This window comes from Hyperolius riggenbachi, chromosome 5 (assembly GCF_040937935.1).
Source record: "Hyperolius riggenbachi isolate aHypRig1 chromosome 5, aHypRig1.pri, whole genome shotgun sequence".
Classification (NCBI taxonomy): Eukaryota; Metazoa; Chordata; class Amphibia; order Anura; family Hyperoliidae; genus Hyperolius; species Hyperolius riggenbachi.
This window is the reverse complement of record NC_090650.1, coordinates 356,429,152-356,451,445: the sequence shown is the minus strand read 5'-3', so window position 1 is coordinate 356,451,445 and position 22,294 is coordinate 356,429,152. Positions and strand designations below refer to the sequence as shown.

Genomic DNA, 22,294 nt, shown 5'->3' with positions numbered 1-22,294 from the left:
CTCTGATAAGGACTGTTAACTCGGATATGGCATGCTATTTGTCTTAGTGAATCAAGCCCTTTATGTCATGATGGTTCCTTTTGAATCTGCAAAGGACAAAAGCTATTGGTCATGTTTGTTTATATGGTTTTTTTCTTTTCTTCTGGTCAACCACTATGGTGTTGTTCCACAATAGGAAGTCTCCTGCTTCTTTCATATGTCTGAACATACGCCCTGGTTCTTGGGTCTTCAATATCCCAGATCCTAAAATTAAATACAAAAAATATTAGTTCAGTGCAAAATATTATCTGTTGCAGCAACTTTGTCTGAAAGGAAATCACCCTGTCACAACAGCACTTGATATTGAATAAGACAATGATCTCTCATATATTCACCTGGCTCTGTAACCTGCAACATAATCACTTCATTTAAAGGAACTCTGTAGTGATACAAAAGCAAATAAACTAAACACAGTCTCACCTGTCTGTTACCTGATCTGTGTTGGTATAGTGCAGTATTCCCCTGATGTCAAGCTCCATGCAAATCTAACCCAGATGCAGTGGTTGGTCTTCGAGGTCTGGTAGACAAGGGGAACTTGTAAGAATGTATCGTGGAGGTGGAGGTGCTTTCTTTGTTAGGCAGTGGGAGAAAGAAATCCTGTGGATAGGAGTTAGGCCTAGTACACATTACACATCACCAGCACTATCGCAAGCGCTGAGCAATTTATTGAGCAAATTCAAAAGTAGTTTTCTAAGCGCTTTTGTGTAGAGTTTTTTTTTCATTTCCTGACGTCAGTCAGGAAGTGAACTCTTTGCCCCGGAAATGAATAAATACAATGTATTTATTCATTAAAATCGCTCGAGAAATCGCTTTTCAAAGGACTTTTTCAAGTACTTAGCGATTTCCTTATCCTTTCTATTGAAACGCAAACACTTTGAAAATGGTACAAGAGCCGCGTTTGCGATTGGATAGAAAGCTCATCGCTCATGTGAGAACACTCACATAAGCTACACAAGCGCTTTTAAGGTGATTTTTTACATCGCTAGCGCTTAAAAAAAAAACAAAATTGTCCCTAATGTGAACAAGCCCTCAAAGTGGAGCTGTAGGCAAACTTTTCAGCCTGCTCCAACCAGGAGCAAAACTAGAAATCACTGGGCCCTCCTGTGAAACTTTGGATTGTGCCCCCTCGCTTTCTGCACAGCTAAACTGAGAACCAATGTTATTCAATTGGCTAGTGCAATGTGTTTTGCCATGCAGATAAAAACACACAGCAGTGAAGCACTACAGGCATTCTCTCTATCAATTACATTAGCTTCTGTGATAAAACGTGCATGTTTTCACACATACAGGCACACATGGTGTGCAGAAAACGCATACAGAAAACTGACAGACAAGTGTGCTCCCAGCCTCAGCTTATCACACTTAGGGCTTGTTCACACTTAAAACGATTTCACTTTTTTTAAGCGCTGGCGATTCTTAAAATCTCCTTAACCACTTGACGACCAGCCCATTTTTCTATGATCTGTGCTGGGTGGGCTCTTCAGCCCCCAGCACAGATCAGGTGGCAGGCAGGGCGATCAGACTCCCCCCTCCCCTTTTTTTCCCACTAGGAGGATGTCCTGTTGGGGGGGGGTCTGATCGCCGCCGGCTATTTGTGCCCAGCGGAGGGGGGGCTCCTCAAAGCCCCCCTCCGCAGCGATATTCCCCCCTCCCTCTCCTTCTCAATATAGGCGGTACGTCCTGTACCGCCTAAGATAGGCTTCAGCCTATCAGATGGCGGCAATTCTTGGCCAATCAGAGGCCGGGGATAGCCGATCTCCTTTACGGCGCTGCTGTCACAGCAGCGCCGTAAAATGTAAGCACCGGGGATTACGTCCCTGGGTGTTTACATTTAGCCGCCAAACAAGAGAAAAGTACCCACTATAAGCAGCACCAAACCACTCCAAAATAATTCAAAAAATTGTATAAACTTTATTGGTAAATAGTAAACAAATTGTAAAATCAATTAAAAATCACCGAACGGTGATTGCAGCAGTACACATAAGAATAATAATGAGCTAACCTCAAATAATGCCATATAAATAATGAGAATCACAGATCAAATACCATAGTATATCCTGCCAAAAACGATACACCAATGTTGCACAGCAATATTATATGATAATTGTGTTCAGTACACCTATACAAAATACACAACACCCGGACAAGGTGCAAAGGGGAATATATGTTTATACAAAGCAGCTATCTGGTATTATAAAAAAAACCACAAGTGGATGCACAATAATTACTAAAAAATCCCCCTAACAAAACTGTATAAATATATTGCACAACATCTAGGATGAGAGAACAAGTAAAGGGAAAGGATCAAATGATCTCTAATATGAGAAATAACACCAATGTAAGAGTGCACAAATAGATCAGAAAAGGCTGGAAACTCGCATGACAGAGTAAATAGAATGAATCGGTTCCGCCGCTCGCCTTAATGCATCTCGCGGGCTCTACCCGCTTCTGAAAGAGGCCTCTTTCAGAAGCGGGTAGAGCCCGCGAGATGCATTAAAGAGAATCTGTATTGTTAAAATCACACAAAAGTAAACATACCAGTGCGTTAGGGGACATCTCCTATTACCCTCTGTCACAATTTCGCCGCTCCCCGCCGCATTAAAAGTGGTTAAAAACAGTTTTAAAAAGTTTGTTTATAAACAAACAAAATGGCCACCAAAACAGGAAGTAGGTTGATGTACAGTATGTCCACACATAGAAAATACATCCATACACAAGCAGGCTGTATACAGCCTTCCTTTTGAATCTCAACAGATCATTTGTGTGTTTCTTTCCCCCTGCATCTCTCATGCACTGAAGTTTCAGGCTGCTCTTTTCTTCCTGCAAACAGCTTTGCCCTTGTCTGTAATTCCTCACTATGTGAAAGCCCAGCCAGCTCAGAGGACGATTTATCCAGCTTGTAAAAGATAAGAGAGAAGAGAGAAGCTGCTCTAATCTAAATAACACACAGGCAGTGTGCATAGAGGGGCCTGGAAGGGGGAGTTCATAGCAGAACCACAACACTGAAGAACTTGGCAGCCTTCCAGACACAGGCCTGACAAGTCTGACAAGAGAGAGATAAGTTGATTTATTACAGAGACTGTGATAGTACAAAGTGCTGCAGTAAGCCAGAACACATTAGAATAGCTTTTGGAACTTGTAGGATGATAAAAAACAGGATGCAATTTTTGTTACGGAGTCTCTTTAAGGTGAGCGGCGGAACCGATTCATTCCTTTCAACCTCTGCCATGTAAGTTTTGTTTTTTTCTATTTACTCTATCATGTGAGTTTCCAGCCTTTTCAGATGTAGCCATTAGAACAATAGTGCAGAGAGCAGAAAGCTTTTTCTCTCTGTGCCTTTAGTTGTCAGTCTCTCAGGACAGGTAAAAGAAACTTCTCCCCCTCCGGGGCTTCTGGGCCACCCTGTGGCTGCATCCTTTGCAGGGTCTATTGTTACGCCCCTGGCTCTAACCCAACTTCTAGGCAAATCACCCATTTACAAAAAAAGTGCATGTTGGAATTAAATAGGCTTAAGGTCCGTACACACGCCGGACTGGAGGTAACGACGGGTCCGTCGTTACCTCCCGCTTGGTGGGCGTTCCAACGACAGTCCGGCGTGTGTACGCACTGTCGGCGGACTGATACGGCTGTTTCAGAACGACCTGCCCGGCGGATCGCTCAGAAACAGCCGTATCAGTCTGCCGACAGTGCGTACACACGCCGGATTGTCGTTGGAACGCCCACCCAGCGGGAGGTAACGACGGACCCGTCGTTGCCTCCAGTCCGGCGTGTGTACGGACCTTTACGTTCACTTTGCTGTACAGGCTTATCAGTCACTTTGCAGCAGTAGCTCCCGCCTCCCAGATTGTTCTTTGATTACTGACTGCAGGAGAGCAGAGTAAAACAAACATAACAGAAAGTTTCTGTTGGCAGGCTCCACTGATTATAAGTAGAAGTGAGCTTATTTTTTTCACTGATGCTATCATTGGATCCTTGAGAGAATATGGGGAGTATCTGAATGGATACCATGGACAAAATCAGTCCATTACTAGACATACATTGATTAATAGCAGCTTGATATTGAAAATTAAGAGTTGATCAAACTGCTAGCATTGAACCATTTAATAATATACAATGCTATGCAACCATCAATCCCTAATGTTCTTGATTCCATTTGCCCAATGAATATTAACTAAAATCAATCATAGGTTGATTAATTGTGCATGGTGGGGACAACTAATCCCCAGCAGTTTGGGGGTACGCATACACATTCAATTTTGATTGGTCAATTTTACCACTTCCTTGTAGTATGAGATCTTACCTACTAAATCTGTTTATAGTATTCAAAATCTGTTGGTCCTCATAGTAAATGGAGGTGATTGACCAATCATCAGCCAATCAAAATTGTATGTGTGTACTTACCCTAACGGTGTGATTTTAAGTGAATGATCATATTGTTGATAAGCTCACTCAGATTGAAAGAGAATATTTTATTTAATTGATCCACAGCATTAATGAATCCAACTTATGATCATATTTGCGATCATATCTATAAAAATTCCATGTCGATCAATATCTTTAAGGAAACAATCGATACTGCGATAATTCATGATCGATTGGACCCACCAGCTTCTTTGTTTTCATACAATACAATCAGTGGCGGCTCCAGCTTCAAATTTTTAGGGGAGCACAAAGCAGGCACAATGGCTGGCTGGCAGGGCCAATTTGGGTGATCAAAGTCGATGTTTTTATGACAAGCGTTATTTTTTTTCTTCTGATAAAATTAAGGCTAACTAGTTCAGTATTGATAGGAACCAAATATAAACATCACAAGCAGAACTCAGAGCAGATTGTCCAAATGATGGTGCTTTTATGGAAGAGAAGTTACCTACAGATGTACTTGGCTAGTTTGCTGACATGCTTTAATACTTACTTGCTAGAAACCTGCTCCTTTGTGGACAGATCACAGACAAATCGTTCCAGCCCCCAGTCTGTGTCTGACAACTCTACAAGCAAGAGGAGGGGGAAGAGGCAAGAGGGAGGGTATTGCTGTGTGTGTAATTCCTTATCTTAGTAGCTAAGCATTGCTGCAGACTAGAGCTTGTATTTTACAATCAAAAGGCTGTAGAGATATTTTCAATTTGTTTTTTGTTTTTTTGCAAATATAAGTGTCATCTGAATACATTATTTACAAGGGATCTGGCAAGCATTGTGAAGTATTTATGGCAAATCGATAAGACCCTTGGTTTACTTAATGCCTACATAGACTCAAGCAGACATGGAGAGGTTTTTTTTACAGACCCTGTCCTGTTCAGAGTATGCCCCTGGAGCCTGGAAACAGTGAACTGTATGTTACTGAGTGAGGGAGTGTTAGTACCCCAATGTAGCGCCACCAGGGCCGGAATTACCAAAAGGCAATGTAGGCACGCACCTACAGGCGCCTGATGATAAAAAAGGTGTAAGTCAGAGATCACTCACCCGGGTCTTGGCATTCCACTGACCAGATCTGCCTTCAGTGAGGGGCACCTCTAGCTACTTAATTCTGAGGTTACTCTAGTTACCTAATTCTTGGAGGCACCTCTAGCTTCTTAATATTGAGGGTTTTTCTGGCTACCTAATACCAAGGGGCTGGGACAGCCCACTTGCAGTGCAGTTTGGTGGGGCTTTGAAGGGTCATGGAAAGTGAAGTCCAAGGTGCCAGGCAGGGGCGTTGCTAGGATCCTAAGAGATCTGGGGCACTTTTGGGCACTACAGCTGCAAAATGGGTGTGGACTTGCACCAGAATGTGGGTGTGGTCATGGGCGGGGCCAAATGTACATGAACTTAACAGCAGTCTAAGTAGGCCTGCCCAGCAAGATGTTGGGCAGGCCTCTCCATTAATACACACAGAAAAATGTAGCATATCACATAGATAGGCAGTGGAACTTAAAAAGATGACATGCTGGGTGCTGTGTGGTGCCATTCTGGGTGCTGTGGTAGCTCTATGGGGCATACTGGGTGCTGTGGTGCCTCTATGGGGCATACTGGGTGCTGTGGTGCCTCTATGGGGCATGCTGGTTGTTGTGGGGACATGCTGGAAGCTGTGGTGCCTGGATCCTCCATAGGGAGCATGCATCGTTGTGTGCGTCGTCACTGTTCCATTTCCCATCCTCCCCAGCAGAGTAGAACAGCGAGAGGAACTATTCATCTCCTCCACCCGCTCTCCAAATCTGGAGACATCCTCCATAGCTGGCAATTCTCCCCATAGCTTCCGAGAATCAAACCCTAGGAGCTCTACCGTCTTATTCATTCTCAGTCACTAGGAGGAAGAGCCAGAAGAGCAGAATTTAGAGACCAAGCGGCCGGAGGTGAGTACTGCCGCCCGCTGCCTGGGGGACATCCGGGGTACCTCAGAATAGATCCGGGCACTGATGACCAGGTGTCCTCTTTTGCCCGGACAGGTCCACTTTTTCTGACCTGTCCGGGGCGTCCTGGCTCATTTTAGAAATGTCCGGGTAAGTGAAAAGCCGTTTAGGAGCCTAACGGCTCTTTATAGGGAGCCGAGCGGCCAAGCCAGAAGAGCCGATGCTTTCTAAAGAGCCAGAATTCCCATCACTAGACCCAGTCTAGTGATGGGAATTCCGGCTCTTTAAGCATCGGCTCTTCTGGCTCGGCCGCTTGGTTCCCAAAGAACCGGCTCGTTCAGCTCTCAAAACGGCTCTTCATCACCGCTAACACACATCAGATCAGCGGTGAGCAGGAGATGGGAACCAGCCAGACCGGCACATAGCAGCCGCACGGTGGACTGTAGCTGGACGTTAACCGATGATGTCACTTCCTGCATTTGAATTTGCCGGCGCGCGGCTGGTGTGGCTGACTCCTATCTCCTGCTCACCGCCGATCTGAGGTGTGTTAGCGGTAGCAGCTGCACCGCAGCGGAGAACGAGGGAGGTATATTTAGGCAGCCGCAAGCAGCATGGGGGAAAGAGCATTTTGTGGGGAAATGTGCTGCCAATCTTATTGCATTTGTGGGGAAATGTGCTGCCAATCTCATTGCATTTGTGGGGAAATGTGTTGCCAATAAGATTGCATTTGTGGGGAAATCTGCTGCCAATAAGATTGCATTTGTGGGGAAATGTGCTGCCAATCGCATTGCATTTGTGGGGAAATGTGCTGCCAATCTCATAGCATTTTTGGGGAAATCTACTGCCAATCTCATTGCATTTGTGGGGAAATCTGCTGCCAATCTCATTGCATTTGTGGGGAAATCTGCTGCCAATCTCATTGCATTTGTGGGGAAATCTGCTGCCAATCTGATTCCATTTGTGGGGAAATCTGTTGCCAATCTCATTGCATTTTGTGGGGAAATCTTCTGCGAATCGGATTGCATTTTGTGGTCGGCCTGCGCTCCACCATGTGGTCTGGAAAGAAAAAAATGGCCCTCCATGCCCGCGAAGTTGGACAGCACACGGCTAAGGTTTTGTATATTTGGCCCCACCCATGACCACGCCCACATGCTGTTGTGAGCCTCCTCTTTTTTGGAAATCAAAATATGGTCACCCTAAGCAATGCCCCTTGTGCCAGGACATCTCTGCCAATTGGCTCCTGTGATGTAAATCTGGGCCTGAGTGTCGCCACTGAATACAATCAGAATAATCTATTGAAAATTCAATCATTCAAAGTGATCCAATTGGCTGGAAAAATCTTTTATACGCTTTACAACTAATCCATTATTTTTTTTCTTGTACATCCTAATAATATTGTTACTGCATTTGTAAATACATACATATAAGCTAATGCAGGGTACACTTTGCATTTTATAGTATTCCTATAATAATTGATTATAAGAAGAAGTCCTGGCAGGGCCAGCAGGTGGAGTGAGGAGCATGTTGTGTGGGATGTGGAGGTGCAGCTGCTGAGCCCTGCTGCCATTGTCAGGCAGGGTGAGGGACAGCTCCAGAGCCTGCTGTACCGGGAGACCTGAGTGACACCTTGCCGCCCTCCTCCTCCCCGTCCCTCCCCCGGGTGTTGCTGCAGTGTCTGCTCTGGGCGGGGCTCTTCCTGACGTCGCTTCCTTCCAACATGGCGAAGAGAGGAGCCGAGCTTCCCTGAGCAGCCGAGCCGCGTCCGTCACGTCAGTCCCCGGGAGAAGGAGCGGGACACGGCTGGGCTGAGAGGGGCTGGGATGGGGCGGCCTCCTCCTCACACTGGCCGACATTAGCCGAGGCGTCGCCTGTTCCTGAGTCGGATCGCACAGCGGTGATCGCAGCACCATGTTCCTCACCCGGGCCCTGGAGAAGATCCTCAGCGACAAGGAGGTGAAGCGAGCCCACCACAGCCAGCTGCGCAAAGCCTGCGAGGTGGCCCTAGGTGAGCGCTGTCACCGGTGCGGGGACAATGGGTGGCTGCTGTGTGTGTGACATGATGCCTGGCACTGTGTGATAGGAGGACAGCCGCTGTCTGCCTGACGTGTGTGTGCCACAAGGTGACTGGGGGGGAGGTGACACTGCTGCTGTCACCCGTGCCTGTGTCACTTAGCAGCACACAGCTACCATGGAGGCAGGAAGAGGTGCCATGGATTGTCTATTGATGGGCTAAAGGTAGCCATACACTACATAGATGGCCATAAGATAAATCCCTCTCAGAATAGAATCTGATCACAGTGAGATCAGTCTGATCGAATCCTTCCACATACTTTGTATTACTGGGTTACTGGTAGCCATACAGTTAAAGATGACCAGTGGCCACACACTCCATACAATTTTTTTTATTTTTATTTTACATTTTCAATTCAAGATTTACTATGATTTTTTTCTGATCGATTATAAAAATCTGACCAATGTATCACACAGGTGTGTTCAGTTGTTACTCAATTATGAAAAAAAAATGATTAAAAACTGAAAAAATGTACTTGCGTCTACAATACGAAATTGTCAATTTCCACACTCCATACAATCTTGCAAAAAAATTGATCAGAAATTTCCACCACTCCCCATTGAGTAAAACCAAACAAGTGGGAAATCCGATGGAATTTTCGCTCGAATAAAGAAAGCTTTCAATTTTTTTATGTAGAAATGAAGTTTTTATCAAATTGCAGTAAAATCACATCACTTTATTGTATCGTGTGGCCACCTGAAGCTAGATCCCTCTTATGCTGGGCATACACGGATAAATTCTTCTTATCAATCGAGCCGCTGATGGCTCGATTGATCATTTCCAACAGGTCCGATTGCCCGCCGGATCGATTGCCCGCTTGATACCAGTGGGCGGACAATAGCGGAAAACGATCGGAAGATAAGGAAGCGCCCGCAGGGACGAGCTGGAATCTATCCAGGCGCGCGCAGGGAAGCAGCGGGAGTCGATCCGGCAGCTAATCGAGCCGAAGCATCTATCTGTGTATGCCCAGCATAAGATCAGTATGTGATCAGAGTGAGATCAATGTTATTGAATGCTTCCACACACTGCACATAGATTTTTAATAGATTTCAGCATGATGCCATACAACGCTATTGGGCATCGATCTACCGCCGCTCCTGACTGACATCTCCCATTCAAAAATCAAAGTAATTATTGATTTGACAAGCATGTAGAGGCATTGATTACTAGTTGGAAATCAATGGCAAAAATCAATAATTTTATGGGCACCTACACAAAGTGTAATGCATTTTGAGAATCGATTGGCAAAGTATTGATCTGTTTGCCACCTGGCACCGCTCTATATCGAATAGATTTCAAAGGAAATAATGGTCGCTAAAAGATTTACCACCACCACTAGCATTGTACGGATCATTCCAGAATACAGCCATTGCGGTCAGTTGCCTACAATCAAAAGAGCAGCCTCTCCTGATCAATGGTATATTTTTGGCACTAGTCTACTTTAGGGGACCCAGCAGTTGCCAGAACTTGCTGTTCTTATCGCACAGGGTGTGATCATGATTGGTACACTACTGGTAATGCAATGTAATAATGTAGAGTAGAGCTGGATAATTTTCTGGAAACAGGCAGCCAGGAATAACTTCAGTTGGTGATGCTTATTACTGTATATTCTAGCGTATAAGGCGACTGGGCATATAAGACGACCGCCCAACTTTTCCAGTTAAAATACAGTGTTTGGGATATACTTGCTGTATAAGACTACCCCTCTTCCAACGCAGACCAAATAAAAATTTAAAAAACATCATATACTGTGCTATGTATGAACAGATACTGGTGCTGTACTGTATGTGGTACCCAGTAGGAAAAAAAGGCGATTGATTGGTTGGATTGGTCAACTCTCCTTAAAGGGAACCAGAGACAAACTGAACTGAAAAAATGAAAAAGCTTTTATACATACCTGGGGCTTCCTCCAGCCCCATAAGCCTGGATCGCTCCCACGCCGCCGTCCTCCGCTGCCTCTATCGCTGCTACCGGGTCCCGTCACTTCCAGCGGACTCGGCCAATTGTACGCAAGAGCAGGGACTCCCTCCATATCCTTATGTATGCGTCTGGAGGTGTCCCTGCTCTTGCGTACAATTGGCCGCGTCTGCCGCAAGTGATGCACTGTGCTTGCGTCGACTGGCCGAAAGTACGGGACCTGGTACCGACGGATAGAGGCAGTGGAGGATGGCGGAGTGGGAGCGATCCAGGCTTATGGGGCTGGGGGAAGCCCCAGGTATGTATAAAAGCTTTTTTTCCAACGTCTCTGGTTCTCTTTAAGTGGATTGGTCAGCTCTCCTTGTCTACCTGTTTATCAGAGCGGTATGGAAGAATAGATCACGCTGTGCCCATAAAACACGCCTCTTTCACCCGTCTAGCCCACCCTTGTATCCTATTTACCTCCTCCTATGCCTCTCAGATCTCACACGTGCGCCTGCATCGCTTCACTACAGTCCTCAGCAGCGAGTTCTGAGAGGCGGTAACAGGATAGGTCGTATCACCCGGCATCAATGACACCTGGAGTATAAGGTGACCCCTGACTTTTCAGAAGATTTTCAAGGGTTAAAAAGTAGTCTTAGATTGAATTGAATACTCTATTCATAGACTGAATTGCCGCAAAGTGAATGAATAGTGCCAGTCCACTTCAACAATTGACACAGATTTAATCTACAGTAATCTTTTTTTGAATGGCTGGCCTCTAAAAAAAAAATGTATTCAGATGCCTCAATTGGCTACTTTTAAGTTCCCTTCCGATCTGTAGCTGTCCCACGTGCGTCCAGTGCGAGTCTACAGTTATACCTGAGACTCTCGAACAGAAGCAGAATCAACCTTCATTCCTCATCATCTGTACATAAACCCGGTGTTTTGTTTGTCAATATTAGCATTTGACTTGTTCTGTTTTGGGTTTTATTTGACTTAAAGGGCAACTGTAACGAGGTTTATGGAGGCTGATATATTTATTTCCTTTTAAGCAATACCAGTTCCCTGGCAGCCCTGCTGATCTATTCGGCTGTAGTGGTGTCTGAATCACACCAGAAACAAGCATGCAGCTAATCTTGTCACATCTGACAATAGTGTCAGAAATACCTGATCTTCATGCTTGTTCAGGGTCTATGGCTAAAAGTATGAGGGGCAGAGGATCAGTAGAATAGCCAGGAAAAAAATGTCAGCCTCCATATACCTCTCACTTCAATTGTCCTTTAAAACTTGTTAGTGGAAAGTGAGATTGGTCACATGCTTTTTGGATATGCATCAATTGCTGTTGCAGAATTATTCTGCATGTCAACTCACTGCCTATACAATTCGATGGTGCTCATTACGTCTGTGCATTGTAACGGGTTATGTTATTCTAACTCGCTTTTAATGAACGTGTATGGTATAATGCACAGTGTCAATTGCAGTTTACATGCATTATAACGCATGCGTTATGCAAGGCAAACAGACTGAATGCAGTCTCAGATCTATTCTTCATTCAGTTTTGATACATTAGAATCATTTGTTCCACTTTTCTTCCCCTCAAACTGAGCTTGTTACAGTGTGCAGTTAGTTTGTAGCATGTACAGACAATGTAACCAACAGATCCACAGACTTTGTTGTTGTTTTTTTCTCAGCTGTTTCTGCATGTTGGAAAAATAAAATTCTTTAGGTGTCAGCACTGTATTAAATCTGGTCTTGGAGCTGGTCTACAAGATTGGCCACTGTGAGCAGCCTTATAAATGAAACGTTCTCTAAGTCATCTGTGTAGGCCTCATGGTTACACATATGCCTGGCTTCCTGAGGGCCCAGACAGTTGTGTGTGTCAATGCTGTTGCCATGGCAATGTTTGCTGTCACTGAACAGTATTCATACAATAAGCAAGATAGAGGCTAACCTCAGTGGTAGCCACTTACGCCCTATTGTGTTTTGATCAGAAATCCAGTTTGTGTGATTTTTACACTTTTCCAGTTTTTTTCTTTCCCAGTAATGCGTTTGGATATTGGCAGTCATGATGACCGCAGATTGACATTGCATTATAATGCTAGAGCTGTATAATTCTCCAGTTGCCTGTGTGACTACTTAACATTTTGATCACCTCTTTACGTCATGATTGGCAGCACATTGGGGTGTATGGACTGCTAAGAGTAGAGTGGAATGCAATAGATTACATGCAGTGCGTTATGCTCTACTCATCATGCGCAAGACTTTACACACATAATTCCAGACATAGAGCCGGTTTACATGTGGTTTACCGCTGGCCTCATCCATCATCATAAAGTGCTGCCCATTCAAATGAATGGGCAGCGGAGGTACCGTTGTTTCCTGCTGGTTACCATCTTTTGCGCTAACACTGTGTTTTAATCTCTGTTTTTTCCTGTCATTTGAGGTGACCCTGAAAGCAACAGTTTGCTTACTTGGTAATTTCCTGCCACGTCTCTGTGAAAAACGCAGGTCATTGCCGAAAGCTGTCAAATGCTTTTCTGCACACTTGCAGAAAAGCATTTGAATGAGACTCTGTCGGGCACCCATCTGACCGGGCCTAACGCAGTTTAGTGCATACATCGCGCTGCTGCTTGTGCGTCTACTTTATTCCGCGCCTCTGGATGGTTCCTCAATTCTTTTTAAAGGATACCCGAAGTGACATGAGATAGACACGTGTATGTACAGTGCCTAGCACACAAATAACTATGCTGTGTTCCTTTTTTTCTTTCTCTGCCTGAAAGAGTTAAATATCAGGTATGTAAGTAGCTGACTCAGTCCTGACACAGACAGGAAGTGACTACAGTGTGACCCTCACTGATAAGAAATTCCCCTTTTTTATCTCTTTCTTGCTCTCAGAAGCCATTTTCTGCTAGGTAAGTGTTTATAGTTGGAATTATCAGTGAGGGTCACACTGTAGTCACTTCCTGTCTGAGTCAGGACTGAGTCAGCCACTTACATACCTGATATTTAACCCTTTCAGATAGAGAAAGAAAAAAAGGAACACAGCATAGTTATTTGTATGCTAGGCACTGTACATAGACATGTCAATCTCATCATGTCACTTCGGGTATCCTTTAATAAATCATAAACTTTCTATTAAGCAGCTGTTTGTTTATGCATTTCGTATTTCTGGTCTGTTATATTTTTGCATAGGGTATTTTATGGAGTTTAGCTCTGATATGGACATTAACCTGCTGTACAGATTGACTACAGACATAACAGATATCAGTTCCATTTGCCTGAAATGTGCAGTTTCTCCTGAGATATAGCAAGCATGGTACATCAATTTCTGGGTCAAAATCTTTTTTATGACAGTTAAGGATATGTTGATGAGTATTGATTATTATACTTTATATACCCCTCAAACTTGGGTTATCTGAAAAGATTGTGTGATTATTCCGGGTGACATGCCTGTGCGAACACACTGCTTGACTGTCTGCTGAGCAGCCTGTTCTGGAGAAGGCAGGTTGGGGGGGTGAGAGGATGAGCAGTAGTGAGCTGGGAGAGGGTAGGGTGCTGGATGGGCAAGACTGAGCTGGGGAGAATGAACAGGAGTGACCGAGGAGAGTGAATGGTGGCAGAGAATCTGGGAGGGAGGTGATAGGATGAGCAGGTGCAAGCTGTGGGAGTGTGGTTGATGAGCAGGAGTGAGCTGGGTAGAATGAACAGGAGTGAGAGGGGGAGGGTGGTGGAAAAGCTGGGAGAGAGGATGTGGCAGGGTGAGCTGGTGCAAGCTGGGAAAGGGCATCTGGACGGATGAACAGGAGTGACCTAGGAGAGTGAAGGGTGGCAGAGAATCTGGGAGGGAGGTGATAGGATGAGCAGGTGCAAGCTGTGGGAGTGTGGTTGATGAGCAGGAGTGAGCTGGGTAGAATGAACAGGAGTGAGAGGGGGAGGGTGGTGGAAAAGCTGGGAGAGAGGATGTGGCAGGGTGAGCTGGTGCAAGCTGGGAAAGGGCATCTGGACGGATGAACAGGAGTGACCTAGGAGAGTGAAGGGTGGCAGAGAATCTGGGAGGGAGGTGATAGGATGAGCAGGTGCAAGCTGTGGGAGTGTGGTTGATAAGCAGGAGTGAGCTGGGTAGAATGAGCAGGAGCGAGAGGGGGAGGGTGGTGGAAAGGCTGGGAGAGAGGTAGGTGGCAGGATGAGCTGGTGCAAGCTGGGAAAGGGGATCTGGAAGGATGAGCAGGAGTGACCTGCGAAAAGGGATGAGGGGGAGAAAGGACAGGAGTGGAGAAGAGAAATGAGCAGGAGTGAGTTGGAGGAAGAAAGAAGGGAGCGAGGGGCAGGAGTTAGCTAAGTCAGGGGAGGAGGAGGATGAGCAGGATCGATTTATGAGAGGGGGCGGAGGAGAATGAGCAGGTACAGGCTGCTGTGGAAAACATTAGTGGCCGAGGATGGTTTTCCAACATACTTGATAACAAGTGAGCTTTTTTTTGTATGCCAGGCCAGGGGCACTTGTACAGACTGTCACCTGAACAAGACCATTACAAATTGTTTGTGAGCCAGCAGGCTCTTCCTCCTGGATCTCTATATCTTCCAGAAAGCATGGCTGGAGAGTGGCATCAGGGCATTCTGTGCTAGTGTGTGGCCTGCTTTTTATCCCTGTGAGTTTGATGCTCATTTTTGGTCCAGTAGGTTTTCAAATAGAACTTTGCAATGACATCCTTTTGAATTTGGCATGTGATGGCAACAGACTAAACAAAACAGTATGGGAGCCTGGTAAACCTGTTAGCAGAAGCAGCAGCAGCTTATTACAAGGAGGGAACACATAGTGGAAGTGCCTTAGGGAAGAAGAATGCTGCTTGCAAGCGTTTGTGCATAGAGGAGGCAACTGATCACACGCTGGTGACAGAAGGTGCATACCAATGCTGGTAATTTTATCTGTTCTTATGCAAAATAGATGTTAAGTCTTGCTGAGTCTTTACTAGTGCTGCTGGTATCTGTTAAATGCTTCGTCATGCCTTGTCTGGGCTCAGAATGCCCTCTGACGTTTTGTGACCATTTTACATTGATTATTCAAAGTGGTGGTTGAGGGTGATTTTAAAATAACATGCAAACGCTGGATTAAAGTTGGTCAGGACAGCTAATAAGGACCACCTCGGGCAAGAATCTAGCGTGTGTACAGCATCCCATGCATGCTGGAGCTTTGAAGTTTGACACCACAGCAATATCTGAGCGCATTGTTCTTCTACTCAGCCATCCTGCTGGATTTGCTCCATTGAGTGCCATGTGTTATCCCGGCTTCTCCAGCCATAGTAACAGTAAGCAAGAAGGTATTCCTATAAAGCATCACTTTTGCTCAGTGAGTAAATAAGCAAATCATGTTTCTATGTTCCTTAAAGGACTGCTCCAGTGAAAAAAGTAAGCAGTTAAAAGCTTGCAGAACCAACAGGTTTTGGACTAGTCCATCTCCTCATAGGGGATTCTCAGGGCTTTCTTTGTTGTCATAAGTATTTCCTGAACGACAGTTTAACTGCCAAAACAGTAAGATACTAGCCAGCCTCCCTACTCACTTGCACACTATTTTGGCAGTTATTAGGGTCTGTTTCCAATACACGCAGATTAAATGCAGAAAAACTGACTCCAATGAATTCCTATGGGAAAATCTGCATCAGAAAAATTCTGTTTAGTGGAAACAGGCCCATAGGCTTTCATTGGAGTCAGGTTTTCTGCATTTGTTCTGCATGTAATGGAAACAGACCCTAACTGCCAAAATAGTGTGCAAGTGAGTAGGGAGGCTGGCTGGTATGTTTTGGCAGTTAAACTGCCGTTCAGGAAATGCTTTTTAAAACAGTGAAAACCCTGGTAAATCCACTATGAGGAGATGGACTAGTCCAAAACCTGTCGGTTCTGTCAGATTTTATCTGCTTACTTTTTTCACTGGAGTGGTCCTTTAAAAGTTATGCTGGCATTTGGAGCCCTTGTTATAGTGTAGCCTGTAGCCTGTTCATTTTTCGAAGCCCTTTAATTCAACTAGCAAGACAGCTGTTTCAGGTTATGTTCTGAGATGCCTTCATCGGTGCAAGGCATGTATTGATAAAGGAATGATTTGCATACTTATTCACTAAACCAATGGTGGATAATGGGAGCACCTTCTGGCTCATGTAAAGCAAATAACTTTTGTGAAGTTAAAAATGTTTGTAATGTGCTGGTATAAGCCAACTTTGTAGAGGAGAGGCTCTGGATTCCATTGAGCCTCCCGGTCTCTGTCTGTCCCCTCATTCCACACTGGGCCCCGGTGAAGTTCCTTGACCAGCTTGGTGGAATACCTCTTCGGCCCTCCTCAGGCTGCTGAAGTATTCATGTCCCTGAGTGCTTCCAAATACAAGCAAATCCATAATGCACACATGAGATTCTGGCTTGCGCATACACAGTACAGATACATCTGTCTTTGTAAGCACTCGGGACCAGGGCTGTGGATTCGGTACAAAAATCATCCGACTCAGATTCCTCAGTTTATGAAACCTCTGACTCCAGGTACCCAAAATTGCTCCGACTCCACAGCCCTGCTCTGGACGCAAGCCTGCTGAGGAGTCCCAAAGGCATGTACATTCAGCAGGGGACATCGGATAGAGAGAGGACTGGGAAGACTGTGGTATTCATAGCCTTCCCTCTCTATAGGTGAGTAACTCCTTTTTTTTCAGTTCTGTTTAATGCCTGATAATGCGATACTGAAAGTTTAGTAGGCAAAAGCGCCTGTATGGTTCCCATTTTATGGTAAATTGGGCAAGTTGTTCTTTGAAGTTGCAAGCCTTGGGGCATCGTCATTGGCTTTCTGAATCAGGCATGTAACCAGTAAGTGGCTGAGCATTTGCTGACTGCATGCTTTTCCTCGTTGGCATGGTTATTGCCCAAAGCTTACATCTTTAAAACTAGTCAAACCACTGACTTTTTGTATTCTCTAACTGTTCAGAGATGTTAGCTTGAAACATGGTTCTACATGAGAATGTGGTTTCATTGTAGCTCATTAAAGGACACCTGAAGTGAGGGCTATGGAGGCTGCCATATTCATTTCCTTATAATTGACCCCAGTTGCCTGGCTTTCCTGCTACCTTTCATGCATACATGGTGCATGACTCACAAAGCTTTTTCACCAGTTTCCTCTTTTTTCACCTTATCTATGTTACATTTTTAAGCTCCCAAAGAGCAAAAATATAATTAAGGTAAGAAAAGTAATATTAAAATGAAGTTAATCAGGAACGACTTACTTTGAGGGATTATTTTGCTTGTAAATGTGCTGAAAGGTAATTTTTATCACTCAAAGAGAACCCGAGGAGGGTTTTAAGAATGCTATTAGGACACATAGGCTGGTTCTGCATACAATGACCAGCCTCTGTTACTATACTGTGCCTGCCCCCCCCCCCCCCCCCATGGCCCGCTCTGCTGTCCCCCAGAAAAAAAACGCTGTGCTAGCAACATGCAGCTTGTCGCTAGCCGGTTGTTTACATCCAGGCTGTCCTTTACCGCCGCTCCCCTGCCTCCTCTATAGCGCCACTCCCCGTCTGCGTCTCTTCCCTCCCCGCCTCCGTAAGCTGATTGGGGGGAAGGGACGCAGGCGGGGTGCAGCGCTATAGAGGATGTGGGGGAGCGGCGTTTAATGACAGCCTGGATGTAAACAGCCGGCCGCCTAGCGACAAGCTGCATGTCGCTAGCACGGCGGGTTTTATGCTGGGGGACAGCAGAGCGCAGGGCGGGCCATGTCAAAGGGGGGGGGGGGGGCACAGTATAGTAACCGAGGCTGGTAATAGTATGCAGAACCAGCCTATGTGTCCTAATAGCATTATTAAAACCCACCTCGGGTTCTCTTTAAGTGATAAATACTGTAAGTCATGTATGAGAAATTTTGTGAATAGAGCCCATAATGTCTGAATCATCCACTCGAAACAAGCATATGGCAAATCCAGTCAAACATCTTATCTGCATGCTTGCTTGGGGCTAGGGTTAAGAGTATTAAGCCCAGTGTTCTCCCCAGGCTGTTTTAGCCGAGTGCTTCACCCGACTAGTTTTGTTGAGCACCTGGCTGTCAGCGGCTCACCACATCCTATGCTGTGAGCAAAGTTGCGCACAGAAGCACCTGCATTCTCTCATCTTTCCCCACCCCGCTACTTTTTCATGCCACCCAGCTGTAAATAATTTCTGGGGAAAACACAGAAGCCTCATACACATGCATGACTGAAGTCGTCTGAGGTTACCAATAACGACCGCCTCAGCTGATAGTCAGGCGTGTGTACAGTGGCCATATCCGCTGGGTGGATCAACTTGGCCAAGCAACGGCAAACCTCTTTGTGCACGTTGCTCCCCTGCTTGCCATGTGATGTTACTCATGCGCCGCTTCATTGTCCCTCCGCACCCCCACATAGCAGCAGAATGCGTTGTCATGAGCCAAAGGTGTATATGCACCTTTTAGAGGCAGAGGATCAGCAGCCATGCATTTTGTCTTGTTTAATCTACTTACCCAGGGCTTCCTCCAGTCCCTGGCAGCCAAGATGTCATTCACCACAGCTCTGCTTCCAGCCGGTGGCCCGGGGTCCCCTCCATTGCAGATGCTGACTGGCATCTACTATGCATGCCGCTCGTGATTGCGCTCATGTTGCTTGGAGCGTTCTGTGCAAGTGCAGAAATACCATGCCTGCCCAGAACGCTGCAGACCTCGTGAGCCCGATCATGAGCGGCGCAGAGGATGCCGACCTGGTGAGGCATCTGCAAGGAAGTGGACCCCGGGCCACCGGCTGGAAGTGGAGCTGCGGTGAGGCAGTTATTGGCTGCCTGTGCCTGGAGGAAGCCCTGGGCAAGATGTTTTTGTTTTGTTTAGCACGAACCTTCCCTTTAAAAGCAAATAAGTATGGCAGCCTTGATATACCTCTCACTTCAGGTGTCCTTTAAAGTGAACCAGAGACGAAGCACCCTCATGTATTTTACTATATATAATATATCAGTGGGAACATTAGAGAAACCACCTACCCTGCTCTTTCATTCTTCACTGTTCAGCTTGCTTCTTATCAGCCCTGATAAAATCCCCGACTGAGCATTCAGTCTGGCTTTGCTATAATGACTCGGCTATAATGATTCCTGAGCAGAGCCAGAAGGGGGCAGGCTTGGGCTTGAAAATACATCAGAGAACACAGACTCAGCTATAATGATTCCTGAGCAAAGCCAGACTGAATGCTCAGCCAGGGATTTTATCAGGGCTGATAACAAGCAGGCCAAGCAGTGAAGAATGAAACAGAGAGCAGGGTAGGTGTTTTCTCTAACGTTCCCACTGATATATATGGTAAAATACATGAGGGTGCTTCGTCTCTGGTTTACGTTGAAGGAGAGCAGGTTACATTTAGGAATATAGCCCTTTCTTCCTGAAATATGGTGACTCAGCTGCCAGGCATTCAGCGGAGGTGACTGGAGTGTGACTGCATCACCTTCCTGTAGCTTCTCCAGCAGCTGAATTCTAATGTTTAGGTCTGCCAGGTAAAACGTTTGCATGTTTCTAACCACACAAATCCAGCAGTGCATGAGCTTAGTGATGTGTATAGCAAGGAGAAGGAAACCCTGGATGCTAAACCTCCCACTCCTCTCATACTAGACACACTGCACTGCATTCAGCATTGTCCTTCTAACCCCTTCTCTAACTATCTGTACTGAAAGTGATCCCACAAACTGTTTTGTGTATTCTGTGCTCACTGTCTTGTTGTCTTGTGTGTTTGTACTTGAAGGGTACCCAGAACTGAAATATCAGACAAGGCCGGCAATGTAGCAACGCATATGTGATGTCACGCGACAGGCAGGGGAGTGACTTGCACAAAGGGGTTGGCTGTTGATTGTACAGATGGATTGCTTGCGAAGCGGCAGTTGGGGAGCTACTGTACACACGCTTGATTATCGGCCGCAGGTTGGACGTTATCGGCTGCCTCAGATGACTTTAGTCAAGTGTGTGTATGTATGAGCCTTTAATGTTATTTTTAACTAAGCAGAGTATTTGTCTGTTTGCTCACTACAAGGCTGCATTCACAGTTGTGATGCGACGTTAGTCACAACGCAGCATTACAACGCAAAAAAAGTGGTAACGCACATTAAAGCCATGTTACCATTACATACAGTGGGGTACAGTAAAGCATACAGGCAATGAAAAGTATGCTTCCCTGTACCTGGAAACGTGTGCGTTTAGAGGTAATGCAGTGCGTTACCATAACGCTACATGTTGTGATGCTAACGCCGCACTTAGAACGTCCCATAGGATTAGCATTGCAGTGCGGTAAGATGCGTTATAAGAGTTTATAATGCAGCTCCACAACGTCCCACTGTGAATGCAACCTAAGGGTAAAGAAATGCCTTTTTTTTTTTTTTTTTTTTTTGCATCTGCACTGAAGCCACACTCTGCTAAGTAATCAGAACTGAAACACATCAGATTAAAGAGAACCTGTAACGAAAAAAAGGTTCCCCTGGGTGGTACTCACCTCAGGAGGGGGAAGCCACAGGATCCCAATGAGGCTTCCCCCTCCCCTGTAGCTGCAGGCAATCCAGCGCTGGCTCCCCCGAAGAGTCCCGGAATCCTCCATCGACAAGCCTGATAAGCGCTGATTTATTTATCTCTCCTGGCTCCAGCGGGGGCGCTGTTGCGGCTTTCCGCACGGAGATAGGCGAAAATAGCCGATCTCCGACAGGTCCGCTCTACTGCGCAGGAGAGCGGCCCGACAGCGATCGGCTATTTCAGCCTAACTCTGAGCGGAGAACCGATACTGCGCCGGAGCCGGGAAGGTAAATATTTACATCTCCGCTGTTAGGGGAGCTTTATCGTCGCCGCCGTGGGACCAAAGAGGACGGGGGAAGCCTCAATAAGATCCGGAGGCTTCCCCCACCCCAGGTGAGTACCCTCCAGGGGAGGTTTTTCTCAGTACAGGTTTTCCTTAAAAAATAGTTCAAGATTTGCCTGTGTGGGAGCAGAAAAAAAGTGTCATCATTCACCGTAGGCCTATTGATGTGATTGTTTATCTCATCGCTTTACTATCACTTGCTTTAAAGCCCTCATTAATTTTTATTATGTTTCATACAAATAGAAGTACAAAAATAAATGTCCACTAACGGTCTGATGCTGCTTCCTTTCCCTTCGGGGTCACCCTTAGCCAGCTATGCAGCATTTATGCAAAAAAAAACCCCATATAATTTATAAATGCATACCTACTAAATGGAGAGAGGGAGAGATAACAGGAAGGCAGCCGGATTGGTGTATTAAAGGGAAAAAAATGTAACAACCATAAGCTCACACGTCTATAATTGCTGCTGTTAAATTCTATGAAATAATAAAGGGCTTTAAAAACGATCTTAAAATGGTCCCTGATCAATATTGAATATACTTGCATTATTGATTTGGCCTCATTTTAGAATACTGGCATGTCACCTCCATCCAGCATGCACAATATAAGCTGTTCCACAAAGTAACTGCTACCGTATATTATACACTGACAGTAGACTGGTTGGAGCGAGTGCTGCTCTTCTTTTGGAAAGGTGCGCTTCTAAAATGTCCCCACTGCTTGTAAAGAGTTTCCTCCCTTCTCTCCTTGAAGATCATCTCTCTGTACATCGAATCATTCCTGTGCAGATCTTATCAGGAGTGCAGGGTGCTGCTTTGGAATAAAATAATTTCAGCTGCAAACCGCTTTTCACAAGTGATTTTACCGCAATTAGTGAGGTAAAATTACTGTACACTCCAGCGATTCCCGATGATCACTATCAACTTGTTCAAGCACTGTACCGCGATCGCTCGAGAATCCCGGAAAAATGCTGCAGCTAACACGTTTTGCGATTGCCATTAATCGTGATCGACAGCAATTGCGGCAGTGAGATCATTGCCATTAGGTTATTATTGTGCTAGCGCTTCTGCGATTAGCGGGAATCGCACGCTAATCGCCCTATTGAGAACGGGCCCTTA

The 22,294-nt window shown here is 45.6% G+C and overlaps 1 protein-coding gene across 1 annotated transcript in view; it reads left to right on the top strand.

The window, feature by feature from the left end:
* Positions 1 to 7,963: 7,963 nt before the first annotated feature.
* Positions 7,964 to 22,294, top strand: part of ARFGEF1 (ADP ribosylation factor guanine nucleotide exchange factor 1) — a 230,663-nt gene continuing 216,332 nt past the window's right edge. The window contains exon 1 of the mRNA XM_068237469.1: positions 7,964 to 8,367. Coding sequence (XP_068093570.1) covers positions 8,271 to 8,367 — 97 coding nt within the window. The 5' untranslated portion in view covers positions 7,964 to 8,270. The remainder of the gene's footprint in view (positions 8,368 to 22,294) is intronic.